Below are 18,395 nucleotides of genomic sequence, written 5' to 3'. Positions count from 1 at the left end.
TAGGGTGCTAGCCCCATACATCAGAGGTGGCAGGTTCAAACCCAACCCCAGTGAACAACTGCAAAAAAAAAAAAAAAAAATCCTAGCAAACAGAATGCAGTATCACATCAAACAAATTGTACACCATGATCAAGTGGATTTTATCCCAGGGTCTCAAGGCTGGATCAACATACATAAAACTATAAATATAATGCATTGCATGAACAAAATAAAAAACAAAGACCACATGATTCTCTTAATTGATGCTCTAAAAATCTTTTGACAATATCCAGCATCGTTTCATGATCAGAATACTTAAAAAAACTGGTATAGAAGGGACATTTCTTAAATTGATAGAGGCCATATATAGCAAACCCACATCCAATATTGTATTGAATGGAGGAAAATTGAAATCATTTCCACTCAGATCAGGAACCAGGCAAGGTTGCCCATTGTCTCCACTGCTTTTTAACGTTGTGATGGAAGTCTTAGACATCACAATCAGGTAAGAAGAGGCGATCAGGGTATCCATGTAGGGTCAGAGGAGATCAAACTATCACTCTTTGAAGATGATATGATTGTATTTCTGGAAAACCCCAGGGATTCAACTACAAAACTTTTAGAAGTAATCAAGAAATACAGCAACATCTTAGGTACAAAATCAATACTCACAAATCTGTAGCCGTTATATATACCAACAATAGTCAAGCTGAAAAAACAGTCAAGGATTCTATTCCGTTCACAGAAGTGCCAAGGAAGATAAAATATTTGGAAGTTTACCTAGCAAAAGCCGTGAAAGATCTTTATAAAGAGAACTATGAAACTCTGAGAAAAGAAATAGCTGAAGATGTTAACAAATGGAAAAACATACCCTGCTCATGGTTGGGAAGAATCAACATTGTTAAAATGTCCATACTACCCAAAACAATATACAATTTTAATGGAATCCTTATTAAAGCACCACTGTCATACTTTAAAGACCTAAAAAAAATAATACTTCATTTTACATGGAATCAGAAAAGAACTCAGATAGCTGGATATTACTCGGAAATAAAAACAAATCAGAAGAATCATACTACCAAACCTCGTTTTATACTATAAATTGATAATGATCCAAACAGCATGGTACTGGCACAAAAATATGCATGTAGATGTATGGAAAACAATACAGAACCAAGAGATGAACCCAGCTACTTACCATTATTTGATCTTTGACAAGCCAATTAAAAACATTCAGTGGGAAAAAGATTCCCTATTTAACAAATGGTGCTGGGTGAACTGGCTGGCAACTTGTAGAAGACTGAACCTGGGACCACAGCTTTCACCATTAACAAATATACCAGATTACTGTATTAAAGATTTAAACTTCTTGATATATACCTAGTAGAGGAATTGTAGGATCAAATGCCAGGTCTATTTTTAAATCCCTAAGTGTTCTCCAAGTATCTTTCCAAAAGTAGTGCATTAGTTTGCATTCCCACCAGCAGGGCAAAAGTGTTCACTTTTCTAAACATCCATACCAACAGCTTTGGTTGTGGGATTTTGTGATGGAGGCTAATCTTACTGGAGTTAAATGATATCTCAAAGTGGTTTTGATGTGCATTTCTCTGATGATTAAGGATTATGAGCATTTTTTTCACATGTCTATAGGCCATGCGCCTGTCTTCTTCAGAGAAGTTTCCCTTCAAGTCCCTTGCCCACCCTGACATGGGATCACTTGTTCTTTCCCTGCTAATACATTTGAGTTCTCTGTGGATTCTGGTTATTAAACCTTTGTCAGAGACATAACCTGCACATATCTTTATCTTAAGATCAAAGATTTAAACCTTTGTCAGAGACATAACGTGCACATATCTTTATCTTAAGATTAAAGAATTTAACTTAAGACATGAAACTATAAAAATACTAGAAGAAATTGCAGGGAAAACACTTGAAGAAATCAACCTGGGACAATATTTTATATGGAAGACACCCTAGGGCAATTGAAGCCACAACAAAAATACATTACTGAGACCTGATCATACTAAAAAGCTTCTGCACAGCCAAGAACACAGTAAGTAAAGCAAACAGACAGCCCTCAGAATGGGAGCAAGTCTATCTTAGTTAATGGTGAAATGTATGACAGTGGTGCTTAATAAGGAAAAAAAATAAAAAAATAAAATTGTATATTGCTTTGGGTGGTATGGACATTTTAACAATGTTGATTTTTCCCAGCCATGAGATTGGTATGTTTTTCCATTTGTTAACATCTTCAGCTATTTCTTTTCTCAGAGTTTCATAGTTCTCTTTATAAAAGATCTTTCACAGCCTTTGCTAGGTGAACTCCCAAATATTTTATCTTCTTTGGTACTACTGTGAACAAAATAGAGTCCTTGACTGTTTCTTCAACTTGACTATTGTTGGTATATATAAAGGCTACAGATTTGTGAGTATTGATTTTATAACCTGAGACGTTGCTGTATTCATTGATCACTTTTTTTTTTTTTTTCCAGTTTTTGGCTGGGACTGGGATTGAACCTGCCACCTCCAGCATATGGAGCCGGAGCCCTACTCTTTTGAGCCACGGGCACCGCCCCTCCTTGATCAATTCTAAGAATTTTGTAGTAGAGTCCCTGGGGTTTTCCAGATATACAATCATATCATTTGCAAAGAGTGAAAGTTTGATATACTCTGACCCTACATGGATACCCTTGATCGCCTATTCATGCCTGATCGTGATGGCTAAGACTTCCATTACAATATTAAAAAGCAGTGGAGACAATGGGGAACCTTGCCTGGTTCCTGATCTGAGTAGAAATAATTTCAATTTACCTCCATCCAATATAATATTGGCTGTGGATTTGCTATAGATGGCCTCTATCAGTTTAAGAAATGTCCCTTCTACACCAATTTTCTTACGTGTTCTAATCATGAAAGGATGCTGGACTATTATCAAAATATGTTTTCTGCTTCAACTGAGAGAAACATCAGGTCTTTGTTTTTTAATTTGTTTATCTGATGAATTATATTTATAGATTTATGTATAATGAACCCCTGAGAGCCTTGGATAAAACCCATTTGGTCGTGGTGTATAATTTGTTTGATGTGTTGCTGGATTAACTTTTTAGGATCTTGTTGAATATTTTTGCATCAAGATTCATTAGTTACATTGGTCTATAATTTTCTTTTCTTGTTTTGTCTTTTCCTAGTTTGAGTATCATGGTGATGTTTGCTTCATAGAATGTGTTGGGTAGTACTCCTTGTTTTTCTATTTTGGAAAAGGTTAAGTAATATAGGTACTGATTCCTCTTTAAAGGTTTGGTAGAATTCTGTTGTGAAGCCATCTGGTCCAGGGCTTTTCTTTTTAGGGAGATTTTGTATAGTTTATGCTATTTCAGAACTTGATATAGATCTGTTCAACAGTTCCACTTCATTCTGGCTACATCTAGGAAGGTGGCATGCTTCCAAGCATTGGCCTATTTCCTTTAAAATTTCATATTTCTGAAAAAAGAGTTTATTGTCATATTCATTAAGGCATGTTTTGAATTTCTGAGGAGTCTGTTGTTATTTCATCTTTACCATTTCTGATTGATCAAATTAGAGATTTTAGTCTTTTTTCATGGTTAGGTTAGCCAAAGATTTATCTATTTTATTGACCTTTCCAAAAAACTAACTTTTTGATTTATTTTGATCCTACAATTCCTCTACTAGGTATATACCCTGAAGACAAAAATCACGTTATAACAAACATAATTGTACCAGAATGTTTATTGCAGCCCAATTCATAATTGCTAATTCATGGAAGAAGCCCAAGTGTCCATCGAACCATGAATGGATTAATAAATTGTATATACACCATAGAATATCATGCAGCTGTAAAAAAGAAGGAGACTTTACCACTTTCATGTTTACATGGATGGATCTGGAACATATTCTTCTTATCAAAGTATCTCAAGAATACAAGAAAAAGTATCCAATGTACTCAGCACTACTGTGAAATCAATTTATACCTTTCATATGAAAGCTATAACCCAATTATATCCCAAGAACAAGGGAAAAGGGGAGATTAAGGGTAGGGAAGGGGGAGGATGGGAGGAGGGAGGGTAATTGGTGGGACTACAACTATGGTGCATCTTACAAGGGTACATGTTAAATTTGCTAAGTGTAGAATATAAATGTCTTAACATAATAAATAAGAAAATGTCATGAAGGCTATGTGAACCAGTTTGACGAAATTATTTCAAACTGTATATAAAACTAGCACATTGTACCCCATGATTGCACTAATGTACACGGCTATGATTTAATTAAAAATATTTAAACTTAAGATATGAACCTATAAAATACTAGAAGAAAGTACAGGGAAAATATTTGAGGAAATCGATCTGGGAAATAATTTTATGAGGAGGACCCCCAGGGCAATTGAAGCAACACCAAAATACATTAGTGGGATCTGATCAAACTAAAAAGCTTCTGCACAGCCAAGGACGCAGTACATAAAGCAAACAGACATCCTTCAGAATGAGAGAAGATATTTGTAGGTTATGTCTCCCACAAAAGTTTAACAACCAGAATCCACAGAGAAATTAAACGTATTAGCACACAAAAAAAAAAACAAGTGATCCCATCTCAGGGTGGGCAAGAGACTTGAAGAGAAACTTCTCTGAAGAAGTCAGGTGCACAGCCTACAGACACATGAAAAAATGCTCATAATCCTTAATCATCAGATAAATGCAAATCAAAACCACTTTAAGATATCATCTAACTCCAGGAAGATTAGCCCACATCCATTCATGAGATACTTTGCTAAGAAGAATATTTTCTAGCTCTATCCATGTAAACATGAAAGAGTTAAAGTCTCCATCTTTCTTTAAGGCTGCATAAAATTCCATGGTTTACAGATACCACAATTTATTGATCCATTCGTGGCTTGATGGTCACTTGGGCTTCTTCCACGTCTGAGCAATTATGAATTGGGCTGCAATAAAAATTCTGGTACAAATATCTTTGCTATAATGTGATTTTTATTACTATTAAATCATAGCTGTGTACATTAGTGATTTTTGGTCTTCTGGATATAAGAAAAAGTATCCAATGTACTCAGCCCTACTATGAAACTAATTACAGCACAAGAATATGGGGAAAGGGACAAAGGACAGGAGGGGAGAGGGGAGGATGGTTGGAAGGAGGGTAAATGGTGGGACCACATCTATGGTGCATCTTAGAAGGGTACAGGTGAAGCTTACTAAATGCAGAATATAAATGTATGAACACAATAACTAAGAAAATGCCATGAATGCTATGTTAACCAGTTCAATGAAAATATTTCAAATTGTGTATAAAACAAGCACATTGTACCCCATGATTGCATTAAGGTACACAGCTATGATTTAATTAAAAAAAAAAAAAGAGAGAGAGAGAGAGAGAGATTAGCCCACATCACAAAATCCCCAAACCAGAGATGTGGGCATAGATGTTGGGAAAAGGGAACACTTCTGCAATGCTGGTGGGAATGCAAACTAATATGTTACTTTTAGAAAGATATTTGGAGATCACATAGAAATCTAAAAATAGACCTGCATTGTATCCTTCAATTTATCTATTAGGTATATATCCAGAGGACCAACAATCACTTAATAATGAAGATAATTGCACCAAAATGTTTATTGGAACCCAATTCATAATTGATAAGTCATGGAAGAAGCCCAAGTGCCCATCGATTCATGAATGGATTAATAAATTGTGGTGTATATACAACATGGAATATTATACAGCCTTAAAAAAGATGGGGACTTTGCCTCTTTCATATTTTCATTGATGGAGCGGAAACATTTTCTTCTTAGCAAAGTATCTAAAGAATAAAAGAAAAAGTATCCAATGTACTCAGCCCTACCATGAAATTAATTTATAAGCACCCACACATCCATATGAAAGCTATAACCCAACTATAGCCCAAGGTGAAGGGGAAAAAGAAGAGGGAAGGAAGGTGTAGGGGGAGGATGGGTGGAGGAAGGGTAATTGGAGGGACCATACCTACAGTGCATTTTATAAGAGTACATGTTAAATCTACTAAGAGTAGAATACAAATATCTTAACACAATAACTAAGATAATGTGGTGAAGGCTTTTTTAACCAGTTTGATGAAAACATTTCAAATTGTATATAAAACCAGCACATTGTACCCCAAAATTGCATTAATATACACAGCTATGATTTAATAAAAAAAAGATGAAGAAAAAAAGAAAATATCCACTGGACACTTGATAAACATGGCATCCCAAACATTATGATGTTTATCAATACTCTCAATTAATTTGAGTTTCTTAAATTGTCCTCTAAAGAGGCATGGGCTAGCTGACTGTACACGAAAGCTCGGATCAGATATATCTTGCATACCAGAATCCCATCTTACCTTAAATGATAAAAGTAGACTGAGTGTGAAGGGATGAACATCTATAATTCAGGCAAATGGAAATCAGAAAAAAATCAGGGGTTGCAATTTTATTTGCAGATACGAATAGGCTTTAAACCAACAAAGGTAAGGAAAGTTAAGGATGGACACTTCATATTTGTGAAAAGAAACACTCCATATGAAGATATTTCAATTATTAATATTCATGCTCCCTACAAAATGCCTCTCTATTTATAAAGGAAAACACTAACAGACACTGAACAATTGGATATCATCCTGAACTATAACAGTGGAGATTTTAACTACCATTTGGCTATGTTGGATAGATCCTCCAAGAAGGAGGATCTTTCCAAGAAGAATGTAAACAATGAAATAATAGATTTAAACTTGGTCCTATAACAAATGGACTAAACAGACAGCTACAGATAATTTCATTGTAATAAAACCAAACACACATTCTTCTCATCATCCCATGCAACATCCTCCAAAATTGATCACATCTTAGGTCACAAATCTAACTTCAGCAAATTTAAGAATATAAATTATTCCTTGTATTTTCTCGGACCATCCGGAATAAAAGTTGAACTCAACAACAGCAGGAATCTTCATACTGGAACAAAGTCAAGGAAACTAAATAACCTTATGCTGGATGATAGCTGTGTCAAAGATGAGATTAAGAAGAAAATTACCAAATTTTTGGAACAAAATGACAATGAAGACATAAATTATCAAAACTGTTGGATTCTTCTAAAGCAGTCCTACAAAGGAAATTTATAGCATTGCAAGCCTTCCCCAAGAGACTGGAAAGAGAGGAAGTCAACAACTTAGTGGGTCATCTCAAGCAACTGGAAAAGGAAGAACATCCCTTCCCCAAATCAAGCAGAAGAAAATAAATAACCAAAATTAGAGCAGAATTTAATGATATTGAAAACTAAAGAATCACTCAGAAGATCAACGAACAAAAAGTTGGGTTTTTGAAAAGATTAACAAAATTGAGAAAACTTTGACTAACCAAACCAGAAACAGAAAAGTAAAATCCCTAATATCATCAATCAGTAATGATAAAAAAGAAATAACAAAAGGCACCTCAGAAAATGCAAAAAATCCTTAATGATAACTGCAGAATACTCTATTCTCAGAAATGGGAAAATCTGTGGGAAAATGGCAATGTCTGGAAGCACACCACTTCCTAGACATAGCTGAAAGAATTGAAAGTGTTGAACAGACCTATATCAAGCAATGAAATACCATCAACTATATGAAATCTCCAGAAAAGTAAAGTCCAGAAAGAGGAGGCTTCACATCATAATTCTACCAAACCTTTAAAGAGGAACCAGTATCTATATTACATAACCATCTTCAAAACAGAAAAAGAAGGAATACTTCCCAATACATTTGAGGAAGCAAACATCACCTTGATCCCAAACCAGGAAAAGACCCAACAAAGAATTAAAGTTATAGACCAATATCATTAATGACTATTGATGCAAAAATATTCAATAAGATCCTAGCAAAAACAATTCAACAACACATCAAAAAATGTATACACTATGACTAAGTTGGTTTTATCCCAGGGTCACAAGGCTGGTTCAACATGACTAACTCTATAAACGTAATATATCACATAAACAAAATAAAAAACAAAGACCATATGATTCTCTCCACTGATGCAAAAAAGCTTTTGATAACATCCAGGATCCTTTCATGATCAGAACACTGAAGAAAATAGGCTGAAACGGGTCATATCTAAACTGATAGAGGCTCACTACAGTAAACCCACAGCCAATATCATATGGAATGGAAGAAAATTGAAAAAAATTCCACTCAGATCTGGAACTAGACAATGATGCTCATAGCCTCTACTGCTATTGAACAAAGTAACGGAAGTATTAGCCATTGCAATCAAGCAAAAGAAGGAGATTAAGGGTATTCCAATTTGGTCAGAGGAGACAAACTCTCACTCTTCGCAGATGATATAATCTTCTACCTGGAAAAACCCAGGGACTCAACTGTAAAACTCTTATAAGTGATAAAAAAAATACAGCAACATCTAGGAATACAAAATCAATACTTACAAATCTGTAGCTTTTACATATACCAACAATAGTCAAGCTGAACAAATAGTCAAGGACTATATTCTTTTTACAGTAGTACCAAAGAAGATGAAGTACTTGGGAATTTACCTCAAAAAGGACATGAAAGATCTCTATAAAGAGAACTATGAAACTCTGAGAAAAGAAAAAAGCTGAAGATGTTAACAAATGGAAAATCATACCCCATGCTTATGGCTGGGAACAATCTTCATTGTTAAAATGTCCATATTACCCAATGCAATATACAAATTTAATGCAATCCCTAAAGCACCTCTATCATACTTTAAACAACTGGAAAAACTAGTACTTTGTTTATATGGAATCAGAAAAAAACATTGAATAGCCAAGACATTACTCCGAAATAAACACAGAGCAATAGCAATCAACCTACCAGACTTCAGCCTATACTAGCAATCTATATTGATCAAAACAGCATGGTAAAAATGCCAAGGTAAATGTATGGAACGGAGTAGAGAACCAAGAGATTAACCCAGACACTTACCATCATTCAATCTTTGATAAGCATATCAAAAACATAAATTGGGGGAAAGATTCCCTATTCAACAAATGGTGCTAGGTGAACTGGATGGCAACTTGTAGAACACTGAAACTGGACCCTCATCTTTCACCATTAACAAAAATTGATTCTCATTGGATAAACAGTTTAAACATAAGACATAAAACTATAAAAAATATTTTAGAGGGGACAAGGGAAATACTTGTCCCCTGAAAAAATTGGCCTGGAAGAATGTGTTATGAGGAGGACCCCAGCCCCTAAACAATTGAAGCAAAACCAAAAATGTACTACAGGGATCTGATCAAACCCTGTAAAAAGAACAAAGTAAAGCCAGCACACGGTCCTCAGAATGGGAGAAGATTTTTCCAGGTTATGTTTCCAACCAAGGTTTGATAACTAGAATAAACAGAAAACCCAATTAATTCGCAAGGAAAGAACAAGTGATCTCATTTCATTCTGGGCAAGAGAATTGAACAGAAGCTTCTCTGAAGTAAATAGGTGCATGGCCTACAGACTCATGAAAAACTGCTCATCATCTTTAATCATCAGAGAAATACACATCAAAACCACTTTGAGACATCATCTAACTCCAGGAAGAGTAGCCCACATCAGAAAGTCACAAAACTACAGATTTTGGTGTGGATGTGGAGAGAAGGGAACATTTCTGCACTGCTGGTGGGAATGCAGGCCAATATGTCCCTTTTAGAAAGAGGTTTGGAGAAAACTCAGGAAACTAAAAGTAGACCTACTATTCGATCCTGCTATGCCTCTGCTAGGAATAAGTCCAGATGACCAGTCATCATTTTACAAAACATATTTGCACCAGAATGTTTATTACAGCCCAATTCATGATTGCCCAGTCATGAAAGAAGCCCAAGTACCCATAGACGCCCTAAACAGAGTAACAAATTGTGGTATATGTATACCATGGAATATTATGCAGCCATCAAAAAGATGGAGACTTTGCCCCTTTTTGTTCACATAATGAGCTGGAACATATTTTTCTTAGTAACATATCTCAAGAATGGAAGAAAAACTGTCCAATGTACTCAGTACTATTGTGAAATGAATATCTAATCCCCCACACTTTTATACAAATGATAAATCATAACTATAGCCCAGAATGAAAGAGGGAAGAGAGGGGGAGAGTAGGAGCAGAGGGAGGCCATGTGAATGGAAGGTAAATGGTGAGTCATCACCTATGGTGCATATCACAAGGGTACATGTCAAATCTATTAAGAGTAGAGTATAAATGTCTTAACACAACAAATAATTCAGTAAGGTGAACCCTATGTTAACCAGTTTGATGTAAGCATTCCAAATTGTGTCTAAAATCAGCACATTGTACCCCATAAAAGCAGTAATGTACAGTTACGATTCAATAAAAAATTTACGATATAAAAATAAGAACTTCAGAAAAAAAAATCTTAAGTGTCCCTTCATTTTGACAATAACTTCTGACTTCCTTGCTTGTTTTAGTGTCTGTATTATCTTCACATTTCTCCTCACCTGTGTCAAATGCATGCCGAGTGTCTGTGTGCATTGTTAGCATTTTTACAGTACACATTTTCTTTAATTTAAATAAACTTTAGAAGGTGAGTGAAGATTATACTTCAGGAACACAAAGTAGGCATGAGATGGAAAATATTTTTGTGACTGAGGCATTTTGTTGAGAAAATGCCTCAAACACTAAAGAGTGGAAAATCCAGGTGCATCTTTCCCCTCACAGTCTGGTATACTATTTGTTACATTAGATGGTGCTTTTTCTGAACTTTGCTCCGTCCTTACACTAACTCTACTACAGGACAAGCAGGAATTTTGTATCATTCACAGATTTAACCAGAACTCTGTTTCAACTCATTTCTCAGGTGTTTTTATTTACTTCCCCATTCCTCTTTGCCTTGTTTGATGCCCAGTTGCTCATACTTTTGAACACAAGGAAGTTCTGAATGTACAGATACATTTCATCAGTCCTCATTCATTCCTAATCAGGAGTCATGTTTCCATATGCAAACATGCTCAATTAACATGGTTATTTCCATTCTGTTTTTAAAAACTGATAACTGAAAACTGGAAAATTTTACATTATCACAAGATAAAATCAATAGCAATCAGAAAGAAAAGCCAATTCTCAAATGTGAATTCAAATGATACAGCAGAATATGACAGTGCTATTTTTCTGACACGGACTATCCGCTTAAGCCTATGTCTAAGATTTTCTAATGTCCTCTTAGGACAGTGAGTAAAGGAACCTTGATACCATTTAATAATTTCATACAGCTATGTGAGTTACAACTTGCTGCTGTACACAATCACATCAATGTCCCTTTCTGCAAGGTCGGATTTCCTTCATAGGCACAGTCTAATGACCTCATTCCCTCTCTCAGCACACAGGCCGAACCGAGTTAGAGGCCACAAGTTGGAAGAACCACTCTACCTGGCACAAATGACTGGCAGTATAAAACTACACTACAGTTGGGGACATTAGGCATGGTGACTCTTTGAACATGAGTCCAACTCAGTGGCCATCATGATGAAATTGCTTGTAATTTCTCTTGCTTAGTAATATGATTCTGTACTTGGCATGACCTTATCATGTAAGGTTATAAAACTAAAGAAGCAGGAAAACACCAGAAATTCTCTGCCTCGAATCCAAGGACAAAGATTAGCTATAAGTTACTCTTCACTTTAGGAAGGTTTAAGCTTTATAACTAGTTAAAAAACTTCCTCAACTTAAATATTAGCTTACAACATATGAATTATAAAATGCTATTCCAGTAGGAAATGTCCCTTGGACTATGCCACATTATTCATGTAAAAAAGTAGTATGAAACCAGGAACATAAGTGTCAATTTGTTTATACCTGTGGCTGGTCATTTTCAACTCCTTCAGGCTCTTCTTCCTCTTCTTCTGACGTAACAAAGTTGTATACTGTAAATTTCATATATTTATTTAAATGAGCTGATTAGAATGATGTGATAAAAGGTATCAGCTTTATAAAAGTGGATAGAAAGTTACATTTATGTTGATTTTATAAATTGAGAGTTTAGATGAAGTTAAGTCTTTAGCAGACTATATACTTCTTTTAAAAATACTCCTAAATAATCTAATAATGAGTTGCTTGGAATGATGGTAAAAGCTATTACCTTTATAAAAATGGATAGAAAGCTAAATTTCTTTTTATTTTATAAATTAAATTTCTAGATGAAGTCTTTGGCAGACTATATACTTCCTTAAAAAGTACTCCTAGTTAATCTAATAATGAGTTTCTTAGAATGATGTGGTAAAAGCTATCTGCTTTATAAAAATGGATAGAAAGCTAAATTTCTTTTTATTTTATAGATTGAGTGTTTAGATGAAGTTAAGTCTTTAGCAGACTATATACTTCTTTAAAAAATATTCCTAATTATCTAACACTTAAAAAACCACTCAGAAAACTACTAGGCATCAGTGTGTAGAAGGCTCACAAAGATCACAGATTCACGCAGAAATTCATCCACCCAACATACATGACATAGCCATCATAAACAAAGAAAAATTTTTCAATCCAGGAAAACATATCAAGTATCCCTGTGTACGCCTGTCTCCTTCTTAATAAAACCTGCAAAGCATTGCATATGTTATTCTGTAAGTTGCTGTTACTTTTCATACCATAATCAGTGTATGCCCTGTGACTTACGTGTGAAATGCTTTCCCTCTAATAGGCTGACAATCTTCATTCAATTTTTAATTTTCTTTTCTCTTCTTTTATTCTTCTTTTTCCATCTTCTCTCTTCTTTCATTCTTTCCTTCTTTATTTTTGGACACAGATTGCTATGTGAAGACCTTGTTAATTACAGCTCTTTCCCTGGTTAAACAGGAATCTACTCTCTCACTGAATCTACTCTCATCCTCAGGACTTATGGATTTCTCTTTTGCACCTTCCCCACCTGAACTATAAGTTATTTATTTCCATTTCTATTCCCCAGATCCAAAGGCTGTAGGATACAATATTCCACAGCAATGTTGGGCACATAGTTTTTATCTATGTACTTGATAATTATACTGTGATTAAAGGAAAATGAATAAGATGCATCAAGATTGGCTTTTCTAGAGGTCATGTCTGAACTGACAAGTACAGGGTGAGATGAGCAAGGTGAAAAGATGGAGAGGCCAGGAGAAAGGGAGAGCAGGACAGGAAGCAGCAGGAGGAAAGAGAAGCCTGAAAGAGGATGTGCATTTGTCCAAAAAAGAGGAATTGGCTCAGAGGGCACTCCCAGAGGTATTTCAGTAATGCTAGTGAAAAGGCAGGCACACAGGGTATGGGCTAAAATGAAGAGTTGAGAAAAAGTCAGATTGTGAAAGCCCCATGTGAGACCTAAGGTCCTACAATATTACCAATTCAAGGACCACTTAATCATCCTAATGGCCCTAGAGAGGGACCACAGTGAATACTGTAGGGAAGATAAATTCCAGGGACACATGAATAAACAGAAGATGACTTACAGGCCATATTGCAAAATAAATGCACTTCTGAAATATATGAATGGTTCCAGAAATGATTCACAAAGTGTCAGCCTCAAGTGTAATGTAGATTTTTATGGAATAAATAAAAGAATCTAGGTTTTGCATTATAATTTTTTCCATTTTAATGCTTAGTATAGTAAGTTTTAATATTTACAACCTACTGTATACAAAAGATCCTATGGATCCCCAATCACATTTACATTTTTAATCTGCATTCAGTGTTCAGTTCAGTGTGGTACACATATGTTGGAATGGCACAGAGAGCTTAAACTAAACAAAGATACTAGTGTCATTCTCAGCAGATCCAAAAAAATGTAATATTGAGCAAATGAAGAAGTTGCTGAATGTTATATACAATGTATACCATTTGTGTGCAATTTTATGACCCAGAAACTAATTCTCAGCAATATTTATCACTAGACTCATACATTGTCAAAACTTTGAAAGTCCTTGGAAATAATGTACAGACAATTCCAGGTGTTCATTATTTCTGTGTAATATTCCGTAAATAGTACAGAAGGACTATTTTGTACTATTAACCTTTCAGGATCACGGTTTTAAGACTGTGTCTACCAAATATTCATAATGGAAAATAACTAAGAAAATGCCAGGAAAGCTATGTTAAGTAGTGTGACGAAAATGTGTCAAATGGTCTATGAACCAAGTGTATGGTGCCCCATGATCATACTAATGTACGCAGATATGATTTAACAAAAAAAAGAAAAAAAAATTCATTTAAAAAAGTTTCCCACTTTGTTTGTAGACTCGCAACTTTCTCTTGCAATTCTGCCAGACTTGCTTTATATATTTCACCAAAATAAATATGTACTACCAAAAAAAGTCTCTCAATAAATGAAAAACTAAAAACTAAAAAAAAAAATTCATAAAGGAGTGATTAATTATTTTACTAATAAGGATACCCTCTCACACAAATATACTCTACTAATTGGATCATCTGACTTCCTTTGTTATCATCAGTGTAAAATCAGTAAGATGGAATAATTAAAGTTAAACATGACTGAGATGTTAACATGAAGTGCTCCTCTAAGTAAAGATTTGAATTCCAAGAAGCACTTGGAAAGTTGTGGAGTCACCAAATTCACCTCTGTCATTTCCCTAACAAGGACAGGGATGCCAAATAAGAGAACAATGGGAGGCAGAATGACAACAACAACAAAAGAAAATTACCTGTTGCAGCTGGTTTAACTTTAATCCTTTGTACTCCTTTTTTTGGAGTAGGAGGTTTTATGTCAGCATCGTGCACAGTGAGCTTTGAAACAAATTGTATCATAAGTAAAGCACAATTTCACACAATGTACAGAAAATAATTCCCTCACATGAAGGGAATTAGGAAACAACTACTTTATAGAAAAAAAAAAAAAAACAATAATAACATTTGCAAAAAAAGCCAGCCATCTTTGTTCAAAGTAACCTGATATGATTAACTAGTATCAATGCAACATATATCTCAGATGCCTGATCCTTCTGGAGAAAAGAAATGCCTCCCTGTGTTCTGCCCCAATCCAGCACTTCCTCCTCCTTCCAGTAATCTCTGGAGCTGCAGTAATCCAATCTTCTCTGTGTGTGCAAATTTCCTGAATGAATATTGTTACCTGATACTGAGGTTGTGTCTTAACATGCACTGAAAAAAAAAGAGAACATAGAAATCAGTGTAAATGTAAATATGACAAAGCCAAACATACAGTGGAGGAGAGTTCCTATTGAGCTGAACCCCCAAGCTGTGCTTAGAAAATAAATACTTTAGGTTTCGGGCTGCTTTTTCTCTCTTTTATTGGTGGATTGATTGATTTATGGGCAGACAGGAGCATAACAGACAAAAACTGAAGACAATAGGAATACAAGTTTAATATAATATACAGTTAAAACTTCAAAAGTGAGATTATGTTTCAAATGAAAATCACTCATATAGAAAAGTGCACATACAGAAGAGTGAAGAGTGGTCTTTATTTGAAGGAGCAAATCATGACCCAGAGAGCATAAAAGGCAAGGCCGATGGCAGAAGCTTACAGCATGCCTTTACTACAACCCAAAACATCATTTGTACAATAGGCTGCAATTAAGTGCCAAGTTCTTCAGTTTGTGGATGTCATTTAGGAAGAAACACAGCTATGAAGACAGTTCAGATGAGGGCATAGTCCATTTCTCATTAGAGAAAGGGTTCAATCGATCTGCATGGCTAGACCCTTGTAGAATAGCAGTTTTAGAAATTTGATCTTCTCCATACCCACAAGAGACACAAGTATACCAATATTTCTTAGGTCCTCTACTTTTGTGCTGTTAATTTTCTTCCTCAATTCATATAAGAGGTATGTGAGAAATTACATATACTGAGCTATCTATGGTGAACTATTTATCAAAAAGGAAACACTGAATGGCCATATAATTATTAGATGTTGGGTGGCTCCTGTGACTCAAAGGAGTAGGGCACTGGCCCCATATGCCAGAGGTGGCAGATTCAAACCAAGCCCTGGACCTACAAACCACACACAAAAAAAACAAAGTTAAAATGTTTTTAAAAAATAATTACTAGATGTTAATGAATTTTTATATTCAAAAATCACTAGAATATTCATTGAACATGACATTAAATTTCATAAGAGGCAAAAATAAGCTTTTAGGCTTTTTTTAAATTTTCAGAATATTTGGGGATACATATTTTGCTTGCATACTTTACTTTTATACAGATTGAATCAAATGCTAAGTGTACTGTTTCTAAAATTAGTGTTCTTGAAGATCTCACATTAAGGGAATTAGGAAACAACTACTTTATAGAAAAAAAAAATAACATTTGCAAAAAAAGCCAGCCATCTTTGTTCAAAGTAACCTGATCTGATTAACTAGTATCAATGCAACATATATCTCAGATGCCTGATCCTTCTGGAGAAAAGAAATGCCTCCCTGTGTTCTGCCCCAATCCAGCACTTCCTCCTCCTTCCAGTCATCTCTGCAGCTGCAGTAATCAAATCTTCTCTGTGTGTGCAAATTTCCTGAAACCACCTGAACTGAGTTCTGTCATGTTTGCTCATCACTAACTGAGAAATTACCTCGCTAAACTTCTTTCCTCTATGCCCACTCACAAGCCCTCTTCGTTTGCCAAAAAAAAAAAAAAATCTTGCAATCTGCCATCTGCATTCTTTTGATAGATTATTTCCACCACCTCTTTCCTCTTTATTTAGCAAAACATCATATATCTAGTGTTTCAATATCTCTATCATTCAGTGTTATCCTCCAGCTAGAAAAATGCTCAGAAATAAGAACAAAATAATGCTTTCCTTTCATTCTAGGTTGGAAGTGCTCTTCAATGGCGCCTCCTACACATTCCTCTACAGAGAACTCTATGCCCTAGTTATTCAGGGCGTTCTGAGGACCAACAGTACTGGAAACAAATGAGAATGCATTACGACTGTAGAATCACAAACCTGCTCAATCACGATGTGCATCTTTAACATGGTCCCCATTGATTTCTTAATGTTTGAGAATATCTGGTCTTTAAAGAGTATTAGTCCACATTTCTTTACCTAAAAATAGCCCTTGGAATACAGCCTCCAGTTTCTCCCAGTCACATATTCCACACTGAAATGGCATTTAAAATCACCATGTTTCTAATGGAATGTTACTGGGCTACAGCTTTCCTGACCTCTCCACGAATAACCCCATTGTCTTCTATCCACTTCCATAAAATTGAACCATATGCTATGAAGAAACATCACTTTATATGACATGAAATTGCTTACACGTAACAGCTCCACACTCCATCAAACAGCTCTGCATGAACAGGGGCCTCAGCCCTTAATAGCTTCCAAACAGTGAGAAACACAGGGAGAATAAGGATTTTGGTGCTACTTGTCTCACTCATTTTGGCACTGGAAGATCTTCATCTTTACTACATTCTTCCCACCTAACACTTTAATCTACCTTTTACTTAAGAAATATTTTATTGGACCACCCTGACATTACATCCATCTGCTCCTTTTCTCTCCATGTACTTTCTGTACTGTCTGCTTTCCCAGTTCTTCATCCCCTTTTGTAAAGCTGTCCTCTTCCTGATTTCTTGTCTTTGCTCAGCTCTCGCACTATACTGAGATGGAACTAAAGATTCAGTTCCTTAAGTGATACTCTCGATTTCATCATCTGTTGCTGACACCTGAGAAGACATACAATTTATCACTGTTTTGCTTCATCTTTTCTTTTTTCTACCATACATATCTAAAAGCCAAGATGGTTTTTGGTGCTCACGTTCTTCAATAAACATTATTTCACATGACATTTCCCGTAAGTTGTAGTGCTTACCCTTTACTTGTTTGGGTACTGTCTTGTATCCATTTGAATTGCCAGTCCAAGAAGAACCACTAAGATCCTCCTTGGTAAGATTCTCTGATAAATTCTGTTAAAATTAACATCAACATTGAGTTTAAAGTACTTTATAATTAAAATAAGTGGTATCAACATTTCCTAATCATTTTTGTCAAAAATATTTGAATTATCTACTCTAAGATCAAAGTTTTTTAACCTTTAAAGAAAGAAGAATGTCTTAAAAACCAAAGCATTGCAGCTATACATATGCTCTCGAGATGAACCTTACCTTCCACTTGTGTATGGCTATTGATTCTGTAAATTGAGCATAGGCAGCCAAAGGAAACATATTCGAAGACAAAACATTAACTCATGTTATATAGCAACAAGGAACTTACTTCACCTTCCATAACATTACTTTGCATTCTCCACCAAACACAGATCAACATTGTGAAAAATATAATACATGGGATATCATACTTCTGGCATTACATCCTTAAAATATTTCCCACTCTAGAAATATGTCAGTGATAACACTAGATACTGGCATAATGGGCAACTTGGGAGTACATCATGTCGAGTATGAGCTCAAAAA

The 18,395-nt window shown here is 35.2% G+C and overlaps 1 protein-coding gene across 1 annotated transcript in view; it reads right to left on the bottom strand.

The window, feature by feature from the left end:
* Positions 1 to 14,903: 14,903 nt before the first annotated feature.
* LOC128594206 (POTE ankyrin domain family member B-like) overlaps positions 14,904 to 18,395 on the bottom strand; it is a 70,689-nt gene continuing 67,197 nt past the window's right edge. The window contains exons 12-13 of the mRNA XM_053602795.1: positions 17,798 to 17,891; positions 14,904 to 15,128 (exon numbers count right to left, since the gene is read on the bottom strand). Of these exons, the coding sequence (XP_053458770.1) occupies positions 14,938 to 15,128; positions 17,798 to 17,891 (285 nt within the window). The 3' untranslated portion in view covers positions 14,904 to 14,937. The remainder of the gene's footprint in view (positions 15,129 to 17,797; positions 17,892 to 18,395) is intronic.

This window comes from Nycticebus coucang, chromosome 9 (genome assembly GCF_027406575.1).
Source record: "Nycticebus coucang isolate mNycCou1 chromosome 9, mNycCou1.pri, whole genome shotgun sequence".
Classification (NCBI taxonomy): domain Eukaryota; kingdom Metazoa; phylum Chordata; class Mammalia; order Primates; family Lorisidae; genus Nycticebus; species Nycticebus coucang.
The sequence above is the reverse complement of the archived record's forward strand: the minus strand, read 5'-3'. Positions and strand labels throughout refer to the sequence as shown.